The following is a 22,271-nucleotide window of genomic DNA, read 5'->3' as shown; positions in this document are numbered from 1 at the left end:
TAATTAACAACAACAGTTATGTAGTTAACAACATTTATATGCTACTTGATTGTGACAAAATTCTAAGCAGTTTACACGAAATATTTAAATTATATTATTATTTTTATTATTATTACTACGACTACATCTATTAAATTCAACAAGGTCAATTCTAAGTACAATTTAGCTGGAGACAACCCTAATAATTGTAATAATAGGACTAGGTCCATTAGATTAAACAAGTCTGTGGTTCACTCTGAGTAGAATATAGCTGGAGGCAACCTGGAGGGCTGTATCCAGTGTTAGTCCTACTTAGAGTAAACCCACTGGAATTGATGTGACTAACTTGGATGCAGGGCTTTTTTGTGACACTACTCACTGCCACCTCTTTCTATGCAGCCCATGGCAGCCATTTTGTGCTGGCACCCACAGCACTTTTATCAGTAGATGAGTACCAGCGCTTCATTTTGTTTTTACTAAAAGAACAAAAACTGCTGCAATGGGTCAAATTTCAATGGGTCTGCTTTCAGCAAAAATTTGTTTCTGTGTGTGTGTAACCTGATAAAATATGGCAGCTCTCAGAAGACTCATCCCATGGCCTAGGTCCAAGACTCATCATCTGAGCCACAAGACAACCCTTTTCAAAAGACCAAGATTTGTAGGTACAGTGAGGTGGCATGATAATAAATTCTTAGTTGGGAGTGTCTGGAGTGTGGCCGGACAACAATGCCTCTAAGCAGGCACAAAAGCCTTTTCTGTAAGGCGAGCTTAGCTTGAGACGGTAGCAATGACACGTAGGCCCAGCCAACAGCATTCTGGGATGCCTCTTTTTCAACTTGGCCACCTGGCAATTCAAATCGCTCCACTGGATTTACATAAAGACGCTGAAAGATGTATGATAAGAGGGTAGGGAGCAGAAACCAATGCACTCCCCCTCCCTGATACTTCCTATTCATTCTGTGCATTTTTTTTACCAGTTTCCTCTTCCTGCTTTTGCCTTCAAAAGGTGTCTGTGTTACACATTTGTTTTTAAGAGTGCATGTAACACTGGCTTGTGGAGGGTTATTAACACATGTCCTGCGGTTATGAACTGACAATTTAAGAACGGCTTTATACTGAATAAGACCATCTAGCACAGTGTTGTCTTCACTGACTGGCAGCAGCTCTCCAGAGTTTCAGACAGGGAGTCTCTCCCACTCCTACCAGGGGATGCTGGGGATTCAACACAGGACCTTCTGCAGGCAAGGTGCATATCCTCCACCGCTGGGCTACAACCCTTCCACATTTCACCTGTGCTTGCTAACAATGTAAGAGGACCCAGGGGCCCATCTGGTCCAGCATCTTGTTCTTACTGTGGCCAACCAGATGCCCCATGGGGAAGCACCATTATCCCCTCATGGAGCACCCTCAGAATACAGGTGGATGAATATGTCTTGTTTGCCACAATTCTGCATCACACACACTGCCTTTTCCAAATCCTCATGAAAATTCATCGGCATCTTAATGACCCTGTCTCCTAATATATATGCATTTTTCCAAGTGACTTTTCCTGGTATAAAACATTTTATGTATGTGATTCTCACCCGCCTGTGCATTCATATGCCCCACTGCCCCTAATGTGTGTTACTGTGCACATTTTTGGGCTGGATAGTCACATTGTAGAATCTGGCAAAGTGAGAAATTTCAAGGATAGCTGCCTTTCCAGTCAGCATTTAGTTTCAGGAAGTGCAAATTAGGTCAGTTTGCATTTAACAGAAACCAATTTGTCCTTCCATCCCTACCTCAGAGTATCCTTTCACCCCCCCCCCCACTGTGTATTTTTATTTTTATTTATGCTTTTTTTGTTTTTACAGTGTGCCTTACTCATTTTATCTTACACTATTTTTTTTTCAGACTTCCCAACCTAACCTTCAGTGGCATTCTAATAAAGTCTTGGTTTGCTGCATTTCCATTGTTCTCTTCACCTTATTTTAATTCTACCAATTCCTTGATTTTATCCTACTGTTGTTCAAAATGTTGCCCCTTCTTGCAGATCAGTTGTAATATCATTTCTTTTAAAATATTCTCTGAAGTATTCCCACTCAGCCCTTGTCCTCCCTTCATCACAATCCCTTATTTTAGTGGTCATGTTCACTAATTCTGTGAACTCTGGTCAGTTTATCTAACCATTGCTCTTTTGTTGGTGTCAGGTACCACTTATACACCATCTTTAATATATTCTCCTTCATCTGGAGCAAGCCAAAAAAATTATCATTCTGTTCCATAGTTTCTGCCAGGCTGAGATTTTGATATTGTGTCCAATATCTACTGCCCTTTGAATCCTCTATCAATTCCACCTCCCAAATGAGACAATTTCACATCATCTACCTCCTGTGAGACTCCACCCTTAGCAGTATTTGGGGTGGCGGGGCGGGGAGCACTTCTGTTTTAATTTACAGTATCTGGTGTGGCCACAAACTCCTCTCTACCACTGCGTAAACTTGGATTCTTTATGCTGTAATGCCTCGCTGAAGCAGCTGATGTGTTGAGGCAGACAATGTGGTTATCCACATCCATTATGTAGCTATTGGCAAAATTATTAACCCTCACATATGTACATTAAAAATCATATCCCAGTACTATGGGGATTAAATGGCAGGACAAAAAAAGAGGACGTTGTTAGCTCTTATGGTTGCTAAGAAACTCATACACACTTGTGAGCCTGGAAAAATAAATAACAAGCATCTGCTACAGAATTGTCAGAATTGTCACAGCCCTGGCCACATTTGAACTTATCTCTTATCAACTTGAGTTTCATGTGGACACCTATTTGGACATCTGGGCCATATTTACACTGCTCATACTGAGCACTATGATACCACTTTAAGCATTCATGGCTTCCCACAAGGCACCCTGGGAGCTGTACTTTGTTAAGGGTGCTGAGAGTTGTGAGAAGACTCCAGTTTCCCTTCCAGAGCTACAATTCTTAGAGTGGTTTAACAATCAATCCCTCCTCACAGGGAATTCTGGGAATTTGCAGCTCTGTGAGGTGAACAGGGTGTGTGTGTGTGTGTGTGTGTGTGTGTGTGTGTGTGTGTCCCCTAATAACTCTCAGCACACCTAGCAAGCTGCAGCTCCCTGAATTTGTTGGGACTATTTAAAGCGGCATCACGGTATGATTGTGGTATGAATGTGGGCTTATATTAACGTGTCTGTTTCTCTTAAACTGAATGATCAAGGTGTCTCCCCTGCCAGGTAAGACTGGAAGATATTTAAAGACTATTTACAGAAATATTGTAAAATTAATGAATGCTAGAAGGATGTTGGATAGAAACTAAGTGGTTTCCAGCTGTAATGCTTTAAGAGATAGGAAAAAAGGTTTACAAAAGGGTAAAAGCTTAATGGTAAGGATTTGCTGAACTAACAAACTGAAGTGGAATACAAAAAAGGGAGATACGAGGAGGTCCGGGGAAATAAGTGTAAGGAAGATATGTTATGTAAAATCAATGTGTTTTTTAACTGTCTTTATTTTGTATGTTTCTTTTTATTTTTCATTTTTACTGTTATACTTTAAAAACTTTAATAAATATCTTTAAAAAAGAAGAAGAATGTACTAATGGTTACTGCATCCATAGTGTGAATTGATGGTGTGTGTTTTGATACTACAGTATTAGTATTCACTTTTTTTATTTCTCTATTTTATAACGTTCAATTTTATTTCCTTAATAACCCCCGTTTTCACTTTCTTTGATAAATCTGCAAATTAATATTGTGTTGTCGTATTCCAATGGTTCTTTATGCTTCGTCAAGAGACACCACTGGAAGACAACATCTGGCAGCTAAGCCTACTGTAGGGCGAAGAGCAGGAGGTCCGCTTCAACTCGAAGCCACTTAGCATTCCAGATTCAGGTCAGCAAAAGGGATTCCCTTCATCCTCTTCTGCTTCGCCCTCTGAAACCAAGCTCACAGATGGAAGCAACCACTGGGTCAGTGAAGCCACACCTTTGCTAAGGTCAACCCAGTTTCAGTAAGCCACATGTAAGCTTTTCTGCATTGTCAACAAGCTGGAATCTAGTCTGTTTCTAGATCACTAAGGCAAAGCCAACTTTGGATTCTATTTTAGGCACCAAGTATAACAATAAATGAAGTATCAGATTAAGGCATGTTGGCTTAAAGACATGTAAATGTGTCACTTTACAGGAAACGAGAAGTTCTGCCAATTTACAGTCCCTTCCTGATAAGAGAAGCTTGATAAAATAAAGGGGGTGGGGTGGAAGTAAACACCAGCGGTCATGTTTGGAGCCTTGCTAGTTCTAGGGCTCCAGGGTCACTGACTCAAACATTGGAATACAATGGAATATCCGCTAACATTGCGGCTGCACCTGTGTTGCTGTTTTTAGAGATACTCTACAAGTCCTAAGGCAGTGGGGTCTTCCTAGGGTGAGGAGAGAGAAAGCCACAGAAAAAAGGTGCACGTGAATGGTGTGTTTAAGACTGATATATAAATGGCTGCCATGTGAATAAGTGCAGGTCTGCGAGGGCTAAGCTGTAGGCAACTGAGGGATGCTAGAAGGCAGGAACAATGAAGTCAGAAGCAAACAAATACACTAGAGAAGGGGTCGCTAATATGATGGCCTCCTGCTGTTGCTGAATGACTCATCATTCCTCACCATTGGTCATCTGGCACTGATGGCAGCTGGAGTCCACCAATTTTGGAGGGACCATGTTAGTTACCCTTGCCAGGAAGACTATTGCTGTGCGTGCAAAGTCCCAGGCCAAACAGGAAGCCCTCCTGTCTAGAAACACCCAATAGCATGGTCAGGTAGGCAGAACCAGTTTGGATCCTGGAAACACATAATGCCCAGAAAGATGCTTCAGCATGGACTTGAAGATGCTTTGCTCTCAACAAAACCAAAACATAGGTCCGCACTTGCAAATTATATCATCATACTATCCTCCTGTGAGTTGCTTTAACAGATTGAAAAGTTGACCAACATAGCTTTTTCATTAAAATCTGATTATGCCCACTTTTTCTTCAAAGGGCTCAAGGTGTTACCCAGGGTTCTCCTCCTTCCCATTTTATCCTCACAACAACCCTGTGGGGTAGGTTAGGCTGGGAGACAGGCATTGGCTCATGGTCACCCAGTGGGGAATCTGAACCCTGGTCTTCCAGGTCCCAGTCTAACATTCTTACCACTACACTGTATGTTCCAAATAAGTAAATTGTGTTCCGTGTAATGAAAACATGAATCTCCTAAATTCCTGTATAATGGGAACAATGCAGAGGGTGGTTGATAAACAAGGTGCATAGCAAACAAGGTATGTGTGGTGAAAAGAACAAAGGACACCAAATGTCAGTCATCCCCAAGGGTTCTTTTTATTAAATCACATCTGAAAACCTAGAAACTTTCATTTATTTCGGAAATGATAATTGAATACAGGTGAGTGAGACAGGAGATGAGAAGCCCAGCTTGAAGAGGCGGGAGGCGAAAGACCACCTGCACGGTGATGAACCAACAAGGCCAGCCTTAAAACTACTTAAGGACAATGAAGGAGGTTTAGGAACTAAGAACTGTGTTGCTGGATCACACCAGGGTCCCAGCCTCTTCCTCCCAACAGTGGTAAATCAGATGGAGCCAGGGACTGAAAGCAAAGCTCCAGTTGTATCCAACATTCGCTGCCTGCTAGCGCCAAGGCTGTAGTGGAGAGGTGAGCAACCTACTTATGCCTCTTGCACAACTATGTTACACTGGTGCAAAACATTTCAGTAGCAGAGACAAGTATACTGCTAAGTGATTTTAATTCAGCGCTACATTGGATACAACCCATTGGCCTTGGTGGGAACCAACAAGATAATTCTTATGCTCACAAACCTCACCCTATACTCCTGAGGTCGGCGGCTGCTACAGAGAGAACTGCACATAATGCTATGGGAGGCAGCTCTCACCATCCTGACCACAGGCCATGATGGGAGGGACTGATGGGTGTTGTGGTCAAACAAGAAAATGAGGGCACCCTGCTGTCTACCCTTGCACTTCTGTTTTAGCATCTCCCACTGCAGAGGAGGCAAGTTTCTTCTGCAATGGAAGCAGCTGTGTTGAAAGTAGCAATTCCTAAATGCAGAGTTCGTTCTCTGTCCTTTAAATGTATCACAGCCTGTGTCTTTTACCAAAAGCATAACAGAAAACTAAAAAGCAGCCCAGTTCCAACACTCAAAAGCTTTCCAGTTTCAGGAGCTTCATCTGTGATGTTCCAAATATCTCTCTCACTGGGGGAATTAGACACAAGAAGCTAGAGCTTGCTTTGCTCTTCTGTATTTATGTTACATTTTTATATGGCCCTTTCTAAAAACAAAACTCAGAGCAGCACCCAAGGTTCTTCTGCCTTTAAGCACACAATTTTATCCTCACAACAACCCTGTGAGGTAGGTTAGGCTGAGATATAGTCACTGGCCCAAGGTCATTCAATAAGTTTCATAGCCAAGTAAGAATTTGAATGAGGGACTCCCTGGTCATTACCTGCAGTGGTGAGCACTACACCACACTGAATGTCTTCTGTATGCCTCCCCCAGTCAACAAATATCTCCTTCAGATTATGCAGGACAGGTAATACTATCCACTTGTTTGTGAAAAACAAAAACTGAATCTATTCACCAACACAGCATCCTTTGTGATAAGACGAAATCTATCAGTGCCACTAGTTTGCATCAATCCAACTTTCTAGTTACCCTCCAAATTGGGACATTGTGAAGACATTTAGCTAACTGTCATATTGGTGAAATGCCCTTGACATATAGCATCTTTTTTCTATCCCAGGCCTCAGTGTCACTCTACAACCCACTGTGGAGAGCACTATAGATGCTCAGACCAACCCAATCATCCCTTTTTGCACCAAAAAAATGGCAAGGCTGCAAAACAAGCTAACAGTAACCACAGAATTTGGCACATGCCCATCCAAAAGTCTAGGAATCTGGCCAAATATAATATTTCCCCTGTCCAAAGCTTGAGGCTCATAGCTACATCGGAGCCAGGATGCTATTTATGCTCAACAGAGAGAATGATCCTGGAGATCAAGATGGTAAGACATGGCATGGGCCTCACAAAATGGACTTCCTTGGAGAAGACCAAGGGCCAGAAAGAATGGGGTTATTGTCACAGGAGACCCACCTGATGTGTTATTGCTGTATACTGGAATAGGTAAGTTCTAATGCAACCCCAGTACAGTCCTGGTCTTCAGTGAACAGTACAAATTGCCAATTGTAATGAGCAATGAAGTGAGGATAAAATGCCACCATGTCAGCTAATCAGTTATTTCATTTTATTTTTTTTAAGGATTAGGTTTGGGACAAAATTCAGAGGTTCATGGCTTTAGAATGCAGTGCACTCCTTGCCGTACACAATTTTTCCATGCCAGAAGCTCAAAAACTGAGGTACATGGTGCCCAAACAGAATTGTGTCCACATTGAGGCCACCTTCTGCTTGGGGACTTCCAGAACTGAAGCGCAGAAACACAATGGGGCACTGGGAAGAATGCAGTTGACTGTATTGAATGGTAATTTGTTATAGCTCAGTGAGGAAAACATCTTCCCATGCCGAAGATTCCAAATTCAGTTCCTGACATTTTCAGAAGTAGAACTAGGAAAGACTTCTCTGCTTGAGAAACTTGGGAAACTGAGGGCATTCAGAATTAGGCAGACCAGTGGTCTGACTTAAGCTGGGGTGTTACTTATGTCACAAAGGCATGTATATATTTTGCAGGAGCAAAGAAGTGGGAAGCAATGGTTGGACACTCATCTCTTTCCCAGAACATTCTGATTTTGCTTGGTTTGCATTAAGAGGCAGTTGTGCAAGATAATTTTTTCTTCTGCCTTGCTAAGAGGGAATTTCAGAGAAAGCCCAGGATCACTGCAGTGAATGGGGCTACTGTAGATTTACCAAAGTCCTCCCAGAAGATGACAGGATGTATCCCCATCAGCCCTATGTCCACATGGTGCTCCAAACTGACCACTGCTGGTACTAAAAAACCCACAAGAATTATGGTGGCTGTACCAGATTCATGTCATGCAGGGTGGTGGTGCTGAAACTGCATCACAAGAGAAAGCATTACTTTTAAAATAGGAAAGTACCCTACCTAGTAACAGCATCTCCTTATATGAGTTCCCATATTTCCATAGCATTCCCTGCACAAGGAAGTCCACCAATGCCACTTTATAGTGCAGAGTGGAAGGAGGCAGATAAAGACCTGACTTCTCAGAGACCTTCTGATTTGCCTTGCTTCTCTTTTCACTAAAGGGTATGTCTTTCATGAAATATTCAAATGCATAGTGTGGGGCTCTAAGTATTTATTCTGAAGCACAAAGAATTACCGTATTTTTCGCTCTATAACACGCACCAGACCATAACACGCACATAGTTTTTAGAGGAAGAAAACAAGAAAAAAAATATTCTAAATGAAATAGTGGATATATGATTTTTGTGGTTCATGCTGTGGCCACAGACATGTGATCTGACAGTGAGTTTGACAGTGAGTTTGGAGTAGCCCAATGCAAAAATCCTGAGGATCCATGTGGATCCATGCTTTGTAACCACGGAGGAGGGAAGGAAGGGGAACCATGGATCCTCTGCTCACGACTGCAGCAGATTCCCCCCCGCCACCCGCAGGCATTCGCTCCATAAGACACACAGACATTTCCCCTTACTTTCTAGGAGGAAAAAAGTGAGTGTTATGGTGCAAAAAATACGGTAGTTCTTTGCATCAATGATTGAAGATTTGCAGGCATTTTACGTTCTGTAAAGATTATATTTAAATGAGTAACAAGTACTGAAAGGGATCATAGATCAGGCAGTGGTGCATCTGAAAAAGATGCATGGGCAGGACCGTGCTTTTGGGAAAGGGTGGTAGCTCAGTCCTAGACCATCTGCCTTGCATGCTAAAGGTTCCAAATTCAATCCCCAGCATCTCCAAGACAGGGCTGGGAAAGACTCTGTCTGAAACCCTAGAGAGCCACTGCCAGTCAGTATAGCTTTTCTCAACCTGAGGTCCTCAGAAGTTGTTGGACTACAACTCCCATCATCCCTAGTTAACAGGGCCAGTGATGATGGAAGTTGTAGTCCAACAGCATCTGGTGACCCAAGGTTGAGAAAGACTGGCATAGACAATACTGAGCTGGATGGATCTATGGTCTGACACAGCATAAGGCCGTTTACTATTTTTAATTCAGGGTTCTTGGCAAATAGTCCTGTAAACATGGGAGTGTTTAAATGGTGCTGTTGTGGCTTCTCACACCATCAATCAATAGACTTGTTTTTGAACTTTACATTCATTAAATAAAAATCAGTTCTGCAAAGAGGTGACATTGTATTCTGCTCAAGGAAAGCTGGATTTTGCAAACCACATGGATGATGTACTGTTTCTCAGTGTTTGTATTTTACAGCATCCTGTTTTCACTGCACACAAAGGGGAACAAAAGCTATGCAAGGAGGCCACATGGCCTGAAAAACCACCTCTCCCTCAGTTCTAATCACTGAGCACGGCCTGAGAAGTAGCAACCTTATCATCCCATCCTCGAGGGCTAGAACCCTGCTCCCATCCTTTTTAACAAAACGCTTCCAGTGTGCAGTGGCCAAAAGGAGGGCTAAAAAAAGAGTGCCAGTAGAAAGAATTTTTGGGGAGAGGAATACTGAATTTGGCCCCAGATTCACAGACTTCAGGAAGGATATGCTGACCGATAGATTGCAAAGGGATCTTTTGCAGAAGGCAAACTGGATCAAGGGAAGCTTGAAGTGGGTGAGCACGTTTGAAGGGACAAAGTGTTAAAAGTAGGGCTATGTAAGAGACTGGCAGAAATGAGGACGAGTGTCTGTTCACCACATCCTCCAAGAAAATGATGAGCCGATGGCTTTGAACTACAGGGAGGTAGATCTGGTTACAACATAAGGAAACACTTTCTTACCGCAAATAAGAGTAGAGGTTCATGGATAGAGCAAGGTACTCAGGGAGGGATATCAATGCATCCCTCTCCTGGGTGGTTCTCAAAGAAAAGCATTGGCTCTGACGAGACCCTTCCAATGGCATAACTCTACAGCACACACACACACACACACACACACACAGAGAGAGAGAGAGAGAGAGAGAGAGAGAGAGAGAGAGAGAGAGAGAGAGCAGGCGTCTCTAAGGGCTGTTACACACCCACAACTCTCCCCTACATTAAGATCTGGGAAATCAGAACATACAACTGTCACATGAAGCTGGAAACAGCTAGAAGGCAGGGCTTAAATTCTTTTTTTAAAGGAACTAGACCAGGGCAGGGGCAAAGGAACGGGGCTGCAGTGGGGGCAGGCTGCCCCGGGTGTCACCACTGAGGGGGGTGACAAAATGCTGGGCGGTGCTCACAGTGGGGCCTGCAGCACGCCCAAGCCACGCATCTCTCCTGGGAGTGACGCAGTGGCTTGGGTGCCCGCAGGCTCCACTCTGCCCCAAACAGTCCGCCCACTGCCTCCTCCCCAGCTGTAGGGCAGCTGAGTGGGAGGAGGCAGGCAGACTTCTCTGAGGCCCCGTGGAGCGTCCTGCCCCAGCTCGCCCTGGCCCTGGGGCACCGCCCCAGGCACCTGATCAGCTTGCTTCACTGCTGGACCAGGATGGTCCAATGTGCGGTCTGCCTTTCTGGGTGGCCTATGGCAACATTCGGTGCTCCCCCCCCCCCCCGCCAGTACTCTGCTGCCTTCCCAAAGCCCACCCGGCTTTGGGTAGGAAGTATGACTACTCTGACAGGGTACTAGAGTTCTCCTGCCTCCTTCCCAAAGCCTAGTAAGTGCTTTCCTAGCTCTAGGACCCCCAGTTAGCCATCTTTGGGAAGGCAGTGCAAATGCTAAGGGTGTGTGTGTGTGTGTGTCAAATTTTGGCCTCCTCACCGCTCTGTATGGCAAGGGCAGTGTGTGGCCTGTGATTTCTGTGTCAAAGTGCCCTTGCAGCCTACTTGGACCATCCTGACCTAGACAGATTTATGGAGGCCAAGTCTATCAGTGGTTATCGGCCACGAGGACTAAAAAGAGAGCCTCCATGTTTGCAAGCAGTCTACCATAGATATTTGGATACTAGAGGTGAAGTTGCAGTGGCTGCCTCCTCCATTGTACACCCTGCTTACGAGCTTCTCTGCAGGGTCATTCAAGGGGTGGGTGCTGGGAGATTGACTGCTGGATCAGACAGACCTTTATTCTGTTTCCCTGTGATACAATTCTTCAAGTGTGATTTCCTTGTGCCAAAATTTTTTTATGGACCAGGCAGATGCCATGCTGGCTGCCTGATCTGCGACATACAGCACAACGCAGGTTCTGTACTCAGCTTTCTCTCACGCTGAGATTTCCTGTGTGTGAAGAGCATCATGTATGAAGCGGTCCCCATCCCACCAAACTGCTGCCACTACCCTCACCTCTACGCAGAGGCTTTGCGCTAGGGAAAAAGTGCTTGGTTGCCACCTAGTGGCACAGCTAAGATGGTAAAACTTCCCACTCCCCACCCCCTCACCCCTTTTAAAGAAAAAATAGTCCTTTGCTTAGTTAAGTATTTGCTCGACAGTGTCTGTGAAAATCAAAAAATAGAATCAAAGCCTTGTCCCCTGCTTTGCATAACAAACAGCAATGAGCCAACTGTGTGGGTTAAACAGTCTTGAGTTTATGTTTTTCCTAAACTGTCTAACTTTTGTTTTTGAATAGTTATTTCCAACTACTTTCCCACTTCAGCTTCAGATCTTTTGATGATTAGGGGTTTTTTTGGGGGGCGCACACACTCACACACACTCACACACACACACACACACAAAAAAAAAAATCCACAAATTCCCTCACTTGGATCTTTCCCCCCAGCGCAATATTGAAATTTATGTTCTCCTGTGTGCGGTTCTCAGTGAAGGATTGCCACTGACAGATAAAATGACAGGTTGTAGAATACAGTTGCTGTACAGATTTACAAAAACAAGAAAAACCCTTCAGGTTTGTTTTTTTAAAAAGAAAAATATTTTAAAAATTCTTTATGATTGAAACAGGAAAATTCCAAAATCTAAAACACCCATTGCCATTTGAACAGTGTGGATTATACAACAGCACTCTCTTGCTACCTGGGATGCTCTCGTTAATGCCGCTTCTCTGAACAGCTTTTGTAGCATTAATATGGGCAGACAGTGAGGGTTGCGGTTCCGTCATCTGCCCTGGCAATGGTACAGATAGCAAGGGTGCATGGAGACCATCACAACAATGGAGAACATGGGGTGGTGGACTTGTTAAAGTGGGGTTTTCATTTTACCACAAGAAAGATTTATAGTGCATATATACTTGTTTTCACTTCACAATCTTCTTAGAAACTAAGAAAAATAGGGGAGGCCAGCTGAGTGCTTCCAAAGTACTTCGCTTCATGGAAAGAAGTAAGACCAGGAAATTCCACCCAAAATAACCAGGGAGACTACACCTTTGTCACAAAGTGCAGGTTCCTCAGGTATTCATATCACCTGAACAGGTAGGAGGACCACAAAAAACCTAAAACGTGGCTATGTCACAGCACTTCTTCCAAAAGGTAAATAAGCACAGGTCTGGATCATCCAAACTACGATCAATCACAGATAATAGACAAGCCCAGTATGTGGTAAGAGCCAGTTTGCTACCAGCAAATTCCCTTCTCTGTGCAAAAGAAGGGGGGGGGGGGAGAAAGGGACACCATATCCCTATGTTGAAATTCTGAACCATACACAAGCAGATGACATTCCCTCTGTAACTAAGCTGTTCCAGCAGACATTTCCCCGATTCCTTATACAGCAGCCATCTTTCAGAGAGAGAAAAAACCCAAACAACTAGGTTAAGTGCAGCAAGAGAGAGTCTTTCGAAAGATGGCTATTCATTTCTAGTTTGCAATATATCTACTTGCGGAAACAGACCAAGATCCTTCTTGGCCATGTTGTTGTATATCTAAAGGAAAAAAAAAAACGGCTGGCAAAAGAACATTTCGCCAAGCTGCAAATCAGAAATTTGCTTGAAAGGACACCTTGACCCTCTTAAGAGAGCCCACAGTTGAAAAGTGTCCCTCCACAGCTAACCTGGAAACCAAGTAACAGCAGACATGCAGGTCTGCAAGAAAAAAGCGTGAGAAAACCATCCTGCTGGTGATTACATATATATATATATATATATGTCTACAGAAGATATATTCCTATTTCAAATATATTTTCAAGCAGACCAAAAATATCTCATCTATTAGTTACTGATGTGTGTTTACAGCATTAGCTAATTAAATATTCCCTCTATTCATATAAAAAGTGTGTGTGTGTGCGTGTGTGTGTATGCATACACGCACAAACACATATACATATATATGTATATATATCCTATTAAAATGGACAAGATTTTAAAGCCTGAACTTCCTTTAATCCATTTCGGACCATTTCAGACCTCACATCTCAAAAGCACGCAGGGTTGAGCATGGTGTTCCTTTGCCTGTGAAAGAAGAGGCAACATCCGCACATGAAACCACAAGGCATTGCACACAGGCGATGCTTCCCCCATTCTGGTAGCACGAGAAGAAGGGGGCGGGGGAATAAAAGATGATCAGTTGAGTTTTTGTAGTTAAGAAAACCTGAGCTTGGAATGTCTGTTTAAAAAGGACCTGCAATGGAGTTTGGCCCTTTGTGATCAAAAAATCAGCTCAGTTCCATGAGGATATTCCTATCCTGTCCTGTTCCAACAGCGCTCCCTCCATCAGACACTGCACTCCAGGTAAGCAGGCTGCACTCTCCAAGTCTCCCGACGTTCTGACAACACTCCTGTTTTGCTCTGCAGCACAAACTACCACCCCAGACGGGGCGCCTAAGGCCTCCCCTGTGCCTGCGAAAAGGTCTCTCTCTTTCCCTCTGCACGACACTTGGGACTCCAATAAAACCAACCCACTCTCAGCCACTGCTCGCTTGGCTCACAAGATGTCATCGTAATCCAAAAGCTTGGAGTGCTGGCGGGTCTTCCAGAGGCGGTAAAGGCGGAAATCGAAGTAAGTCTCGATCATTTGCTTCCCTGGAAACACAACACAGAGAAGGCCGAGTCAATACCACGTAGCAAGGTTAGGTCAACGTCTATGGAAACTATGTTGGTGTAACCCCTTGGAGTCCACATTTCATGGCCCTATCTGCAAACTAAACATTTGTAGCTCTGCTATGCCACTTTAAACAGTTATGGTTTCCCCCAAAGGATCCTGGGAACTGTAGTTTGTTAAAGGTGCTGAGAACTGTTAGGGAGATTCCCCATTTGTCTTCAATGAGCTACAATTCCCAGAAAAGTTCAACAATAAGCCCCCCTTCCCAGAGGACTCTGGAATCAGCCCCCACACCAAGCAACAGAGCAACCTACCTTGAGCAGAGAGTTCGAGAGGAGATTCAAAAGTAACCCGACAGGGGTTCATCAGATTCTTCAGATTTTGGAACAGCTGAAAGGCAAAGGAGCTTCATAATCACTGATTTCTGGCCAGGGTCACTGTTTGCAGTTGGCAGCCTTGGGCAGCTGCCAATTGCACAGCTTCTTGCCAGGGCCCACGGCTGTTGGAGCACAGGAATCTGCCTTATACTAAGCCAGGCCACCAGCCCATCTAGCCCAGTATGGTCTACACTGACTGTCAGCAGGGTTTAAGGCGTTTCCTAGCACTACCAAAAGATGCCATTGGAGATTGAACCTAGGACCTTCTGCATGCAAAGCAGATGCTCTGCCATTGAGCCATGGCTCTTCCCCACTACCCAGTATGTTTCACTACTGTGATATCAGACAGGAAGACTTTGAGAAGTTATTTCCAGAAAAGAACAGCACAGAGGACAGAGCTGGATGAGAACTGCTAGAGCGGCCCTCTAGAGCTCTCTATCCGGCTCTTGGAACTCTCCCTGGACATGCCCACTCCCCACCAGGCCTGGCCTGCATGCTCCATGGAAACTTTTGCCTATCTGGGATGTAAACTGTTGTAAACTGTTGTCATGCTTCTTGCTTGCTTTGAAGGGAGGATGGAATACTACATGTGTGTGCACATGTAGTAACTGATTTGCATAGCTGGGATGTGGCTTACTGTGCAGAGGTACAAATCACATCTATTGCCCCACCCAATTTTTTCCTTTGGTTCCACCCACCACTGGCCTGTGGGTTTCTCAGTGAAATGTGGCCCTCAGAGGTTGAAACAGGTTCCCCAACACTGTGCTGGAGCCACCTGGAGCCTCTCTGGGGAACAAGGTAGCAGGCCTCACCTTCTCTCCATTGTGGTTCCCAAGCACGTAGCACCCCATTATGTGAATGACGTTTGGCTCCGGGTTCAGCTTGCTCATCAGGTGGCCCAGCCGCTTCCAGAAACTGGGGGGGGGGGGAGAGAAGATGGAAGAACCCGTTAGTCAGTCACAGAGGGGTCCTGTCAATTGCCACATGACCTTTCCTGGCTGGCTGGTTGCCTAATGTGTGAAGTGCAGGCGAATGGAACTTGCCCCCACCATGCCTGGGCTCAGAGACACCCACCACCAACACAAAACACACTGAAACCTTCCTTGGGAGGCTGTGAACTTTCCTTCCTTGGAGGTTTTTAAGCTTTAGCTGAGATTCCTGCATTGCAGAGGGTTGGACAATTCTATGACCAAAAGCATGTGTGGGCAGTCCATTTTGGGAGCCCTCCTTTTTTGTGGTGTGTTCACAATGATTTGTGCTTATGTTGGTATTGGGGCAGTTATACGTGTTCCCACTTTCAATAACGTTCATGCAAAACAGGATTGGTGGGGAGTTCAGTCCCACTTTGCGTGGTATTTCCCCTGCCTCCCCCAGTGGGTCAACTCTATTGACAGGTGCAAAGGACCACCCACCTGGCACCAGAGTGATGACAGATGATCAACAGCTGAGTGGTCAAAGCTGGTCTGCTGGGGTGGCAGGATATCAATATTTGGCTCACTGGATCAAAAAGGTTTTCCCACCCATGCCTTAACCCAGTGATTCACAACCCACTCAGGAAGATAATAACAAACAAACAAAAATCCTAAACAGCAGCAATTAATTGCACGTTTATTCAAAATCCAATGAAAACTATCTAGTTTAATTAATTCAACAAAATTGATGAACTTGATCCAGTGACACCAGTTTTTCAAAGTTTGATAGTCATTATGCCATCAGCATTGCCCTTCCAACCCCTTGCCTCTTAGTAATTCCACTGACCACCCAGTGGAATTTGGGAACCCCTGTTTAAACCCACTGTTTCACCTCTGAATGCAAATAGTTGTTTCCCTCTCATGTCCACTTTTGCAGATCATTCACTGGTGCCTGGTCTGCTGAAGTCTTTACCCACTAGTTGCACCAGCCTTTGGCCAGCTGGCATCCTCCAGGCACTTTGGACTACAACTCCCAACAGCCCCAAACAGCACAGATTGATGCTAACCTTCCCCTACCTCAACCCCCAGGTAACGTCAAGCTTTGGCATATAACAGAGAGGTAGTGTGGTGCAGTGATTAGATCGTCAGGCTAAGCCCATTGGCGGAGGAAGAGGGGGGCGGGGGGAGCGTACCGCCCCCGGCATCACGATCCTGGTGGGGTGCCATCATGGCTGCCCCCCCCACTGGGTGCCACACCCCCAGGACGCGCACCACACACCCCGGGACATGCGCCAGCCACGCCCCCACCTGCTCTCTGCCCCTGGTGTTGGAGCATGAAGCTCCACCACTGGCTAAGCATCTGGGTTCAAACCTCTACAAAGCTCACAGAGCTACTGTTGTCTCCCAAGTGCTCCATCCCAGAACTGATTGGTGCCTGCTCTTTCAGCACCAATAAATAAAGGCTTAATTATTCACTTGGGCCTGTGAGTGATTCACTGGCCTCTATGCTTGCTGCTTTGAGGTTTGCTCAGTTGTGCTGTTATGATTTTAGTATTGATGTGTTACTTGGTGTGTGTTTTTGTTGGCTATGTATTTTTATTGGCAATGAGTTTTATTTTATGGGCAATCAATCTGTAGCTCGCTCTGGGATCATCTTCTATGGAGAAGAGTGGGGTAGAAAGATTTTAAATAAATAAATGTGTTTGAAGGGTAGGACAAAAACCATGTAAGACATTCAGCCAAGGTTGATTGGTTCTGGGCTAACACATCCCAGATTCTGCACCAGAGAGATCTGAATGCAGCGATCCATACATAAATCCCACAAACATGAATGTATTTGCTTATTTATTTTATGCTGTTTAATGCGCTGCAGGAGGTTGGTCTAGGTGATCCTTGGATTCCCTTCCAGTTCTACGATTCTATTTTGCTACTCAGGAGGGGAGAGTTCTACTGGAAGTCATGAAAGCTTGCTTTCTCCCAATCAACAACAATCTGGAAGCTTCTCCAGATTCCAAATGCAAAACCCTGTGCACATTGCTGTGCACATGTAGAGATTTCAGACAGCCAAAATGGACGGGCAATTTTCTGCAGCCCTAAGAAGTGGAAACTATATTGTTGTTATTATTAGAATTTATATACTGCCCTATACCAGCTGGTCTCAGTATAGTTCACAGTGAATGCTGAGATGTTGAAACTTTAGTCCAAAGTTCCACACATGCAGGATACACATAGCTGTGGCTCCCAAATGAGAAACAAGCAAAAAGCCCAGGATCCTCTCACTCACTAGATCATGTCTTCCTCCTTCTCCACTTTTGCAAAGGTTGCAACTTTATTCTTCAGAAGGTACAAGTGGCCTGGACCGCCCTGCAGGGGGAAAAGAGGCAGAGTCTGGAGAAACAGCCTGCGTGTGCTGCAGTAGAGCTGTTGCAGTTACTGCTTTTCCTTTATTATTTGGCCAGCTTCACCTAACGGGAGGCACTTATTATTCATTACACTTATTTGCTGCTTGCAACAAAAACGTCTCAAAGTGACTTACCATTATAAAAACATACATAATGCATCAAACAAATAAATAAAAGAACCATTAATTATTAAAAGTATTCATCTTTCAGTGGACAAATCCTACCCCCCCACACCCTACTAAAAGCTGAATAGGAGACCCCCTGTTCTCTTCACGGAGCTGCAATTCCCAGAGTTCTCTGGGAAGCACTGATTGTTAAACCACTCTGGGGATTGTAGCTGTGAGGGAAATTGGAGTTTCCTAACAACTCCGAGCACCCTGGACAAACTAGAGCTCCCAAAATTCTTGGGGGGGGGGTGATGACAGTTGAAAGTGATATCATAGAGCTTTAATGGCATGGTGCAAATGCGGTCTTAGAAGAGGCTTCCCCCTGCTCTCTCACAAAAGAGAAAACACCTCTACTAAGCTGCTGCTTGCATCCTCAAAAGGCAAAGGAAGTGTGTCTTCTGTTGCTTTAGAACTTTTGTTTGAACATGCAAATTAATCAATTAAAAAAACCATACAATCAGTCAACTATCATTCTTAAAGGCCTTGCTTTCCAGTGATTTAACACTGAAATTCTGCTAATGTTTATGCAGAAACAAGCCCCGCTTGAGTTCAGCAGGGTTCACTTACTTGAAAGTGCACCCCATGTTACAGGCTTCACTGATTACATGTTACAGGCTTCACTGATTACATTTTAACAGATCTCTATATTGCAAATAATTTCAGAGGAAAAGTTGACATTCCAGGAATGTGGGGCTGATTGTAAAACCACTTCAGGAACAGGAGCTCTGTGAGGGAAGCAAGGGGTCTCCTAACAACACTCATACCACTTAATTAACTCTAGCTCCCAGAATCCTTTGTGGAAAGCCATGACTGTTCAAAGTGGTATCATTGTGCTTTAAATGTACAGTGTGAATGCGGACCAATAAAACTCCAAATATGCCCAGAGAAGAAGGTATTGCTGAACAAGAGAACGCCCACAGGTATTGGGCGTGTGTCTGATGGGGTGGAAATGTGAAAACTCCAGGCCTTTTGTGTACTCTGCTTTGTTCTGGAAATTTCAACATCGTACAATTGAAAAAGGATAAGGAGGTGGACCAGGCAACACACAAACAAGGGCTTTGACATTTAGAAGATAATAATGAGAATAGCCAGTCCTGATTAAGCCAGAGTGCTTAAGAAACATGACACATTTTCTAGGCCTTTGGAGGTGGCAGTCCGGTGGGGGTTAAGTATAGACTTTCCAACCTCCTTCATGAATCAGCACCAACAAAAATGGAGGCTCCAGGAAAAAAATCTGTTGTTGGTGGTTGCCAAGGGGAGGGAACAGACCTGGAAGATGGTGCTGTGCAGTCTAGCATCTCTCAAAAATTGGGAGGGTGAAGCAGAGAGGGGAGTTTATGATGGGATGGGGGACCTCAAGCCCAGGGGGGTGAATGCAGCCCTCCACACGCCCCATCTGGCCCTCAGAACTCACTCCAGGCCACACCCCTCACTGTCCCCTCCCCTGAGTGTGTTTGCCTGGCTGCAATGTGTCCTTGAACCCTGTTCACGCCTTTTGCCTGCCCTGATGGAGGGCAGAAAGGAGTGTGTGTATGTCAATCTCTGTAGAAAACTAGCCTACTGCACAAAGGCAAAATTGTGATTCATTGCTCCGCCCACATTTGCCACTGGCCCAGCCTACCACTGTCATGTGGCCCTCAGAAGGCTGGCCAGAAGGAAATCTGGCCCTCGGGCTGAAAGGACTTCTTCAGTCCAGCTTCTTGAGAACAAGCCAATAGGGGGAAGGGCTGGGGGAAAGTTGTGAATGAGGCAGTGGTAAGTGAATCCAAAATTTGGGAAGGAAAGGAACGACCAGGGGGCATTTATATACCTGACAAAAAATCAGCATCTTCCAGATTTTGCAGCCCTTCCGGTAGATGTTCAGCTTCTTCTCAATTTCCTCTATGGAAGAAAGGGAAGGGGCAGGTGGGGGGCAGGGAGGGAAGAGAAGGGTATATAAGACATGTACAGCATGCAGGAAAAGGCTTTGACCAAGGTGCAGATATCACCATCATGGTGGAATCAAAGGGCTGGTCCATAAGAACTTAATGGCAGTCCTACTGGATCAGGCCAATGACCCATCTAGTCCAGCATCCTGTTCCCACAGCGACCAACCAGATTCCCCATTGGGAAGCCCAAAAGCAGGACCTGAGCACAAGAGCAGAATTCTACCCTCCTGTGAGTTCCAGCAACAGGTATTCTGAATAATTGCTGCCTCTGGCAAATGGAGGCAAAGCAAAGCCATCATGGCTAATGGCCACTGATAGCCTTCTTCTCCATGAATCTGTCCAGTTCTCTTTTAAATACATCACTGCTTCCGGTGGGAGTGAGTTCCATGGTTTAACTATGTGCTGTGTGAAGTAAAGCATTTTCTGTGGTGCATTTAAATGTTTTTCCGTCAGCAGGTCTGGAGGGGAGGTTAAAGAAATGTCAGCATAAATACCCCTGCAAATCTGTAGAGGTAAAATTGATAACTTGAGTTCTTATGCAGAGTTCTTTTTATCATGATATACCGTATTTTTTGCCCCATAGGGAGCACTTTTCCCCCTCCAAAAATGAAGGGGAAATGTGTGTGCGTCCTATGGGGCGAATGCAGGCTTTCGCTGAAGCCTGGAGAGCAAGAGGCATCGGTGCACACCGACCCCTCTCGCCCCCCCTCCGGAGGGCTCCCCGTGCTTCGGGTGAGTGTCCGCAAGCCTCGCGCGCCTGGCAGGAGGTCCCGTCGGGCGCGAGAGGCTTGGGGCGGCAGCCTGCAGCCCAAAGCACGGGCGGGTGTGCGCAAGGCTTGGGGCAGCAGCCGCGGCTGGGGGGGGGGAAATAATTTTTTTTTATTCATTTTCCCCCCCCAAAAAATGAGGTGCGTCCTATGGGCCGGTGCGCCCTATAGGACGGAAAATACGGTACCTAAGATTTTTTACCGAACTCTTTTTACAGAAATTGCCAGGATGATCAGATGCATCTTATGCTTCCAGATCAGAACATATCCATTCACCTCTTCGAGGGTGGCTAATGTTCTCCTGCATGTAAAATTTGCCAGGAATTAATTTTAACAAACTTATAATTTCATATTTTTTTTGCACCCAGCATTTTATAACACAATGCATTTACTAGTAATTTGACTGCTATGGTTTTCTATTTTGCTTTGCATTACTTTGTATATGCATGTAAAAAGTTTCTTTCTGAATACAGTGGTACCTCTGGTTACAAACTTAATTCGTTCCGGAGGTCTGTTCTTAAGCTGCAACCGTTCTTATCCTGAGGCGTGCTTTTGCTAATGGGGCTTCCCGTTGTGCATGCGCCTCTGGCGTGAGATTTCCGTTCACATCCTGAGGCAAAGTTCGCAACCAGGAACAGCTACTTCCGGGTTAGCGGAGCTCGTATCCTGAAGCATTTGTAACCAGACGCATTCGTAACCAGAGGTACCACTGTATTGGTCATTGGCCACAACAGAGAAGTTGGTTGATTGTCTGCTCCTCTTTTAAAACCCTCTGTGCTGACTGAGGCTGAAGGGGATTGCAGTCCATCAGGCCTAAGAAGATTAGAAGGAGGCCAGCAAAAGGCACCCCAGCCCTTCCTTCCCCTTTTCTCTAGAGATGAGCTTCCTTTGGAGCCAGTGCGTTGTGAAGAAACCTTTGTCTTGCATTCAGAACTAACAGTGAAGCAAAGGTTCTAGCCATTTGTCTCAGGGCACAATGTCACCCACCCACCAGTCCCAGTCCCGTTCAATTCAGCTTAATTACCAAACACTCACGTACCCAAAATATCATCAAAGGTGGCATGCTCGTGATCCTGGAAGCAAACAAACAGAGAGGCATTGCTTTTTTATTTTAAAAACACACCACATTTCAATCCATCAGAAAGGCACAAAGCGCATTGTGCTAGGCAGAAAAAAAGTGATACTAACTTTTTTAATGAGTTGGAACATAAGAAGGGCCCTGCTGGATCAGGCCAATGGCCCGTCTGGTGCAGCATTCTGATCCCACAGTGGCTAACCAGAAACCCATAAGTAGGACCTGAGAACAGGAGCACTCTCCCTTCCTCTGATTTCCAGCAACTAGTATTCAGAAGCACTTGTAGTTAGCAGCCATTGATGGCATTTTCTTCCATGAATTTATCCAATCCTCTTTTAAAACCATCCAAGTGGCTAGTCAGATGAGTGGGATACAAATAATAAAATTACTACTACTACTACTACTACTACTATTATTATTATTTAAGCTACCTCTGGTATAGAGCCAAAAAAGAGTTGAATTTTGAGCATGCCCTGCTATTATTATTATTATTATTATTATTATTATTATTATTATTATTATTATTATATTTGCTCGTGCTATGCTGTAACATGCCACTGATGGAATATTATTTATTTATTAGTAACAGCACAGACTCTTCTTTACAGCTAACGTTTCC

General features: G+C 44.8%; 1 protein-coding gene and 1 long non-coding RNA gene across 4 annotated transcripts in view; one reads left to right on the top strand and one right to left on the bottom strand.

Moving 5' to 3' along the window:
• Positions 1-267: 267 nt before the first annotated feature.
• On the top strand, positions 268-11,938 carry LOC310698471. The gene is made up of 3 exons (XR_014521541.1): positions 268-1,225; positions 3,769-8,324; positions 8,704-11,938. It is a non-coding gene; the product is annotated as an uncharacterized lncRNA (long non-coding RNA).
• A 1,407-nt stretch (positions 11,939-13,345) lies between these two features.
• The window catches only part of NSMF (NMDA receptor synaptonuclear signaling and neuronal migration factor), a 45,481-nt gene continuing 36,555 nt past the window's right edge, over positions 13,346-22,271 (bottom strand). For all 3 annotated transcript variants that reach the window (XM_083485568.1, XM_083485566.1, XM_083485567.1), the window contains 6 exons: positions 21,617-21,650; positions 19,693-19,763; positions 17,598-17,677; positions 15,215-15,317; positions 14,340-14,415; positions 13,346-14,006 (listed from right to left, as the gene is read on the bottom strand). In XM_083485568.1, the coding sequence (XP_083341694.1) occupies positions 13,909-14,006; positions 14,340-14,415; positions 15,215-15,317; positions 17,598-17,677; positions 19,693-19,763; positions 21,617-21,650 (462 nt within the window). In that variant the 3' untranslated portion in view covers positions 13,346-13,908. The remainder of the gene's footprint in view (positions 14,007-14,339; positions 14,416-15,214; positions 15,318-17,597; positions 17,678-19,692; positions 19,764-21,616; positions 21,651-22,271) is intronic.

This window comes from Podarcis liolepis (assembly GCF_965112155.1).
Source record: "Podarcis liolepis genome assembly, chromosome: Z".
Lineage (NCBI taxonomy): Eukaryota > Metazoa > Chordata > Lepidosauria > Squamata > Lacertidae > Podarcis > Podarcis liolepis.
The sequence above is the reverse complement of the archived record's forward strand: the minus strand, read 5'-3'. Positions and strand labels throughout refer to the sequence as shown.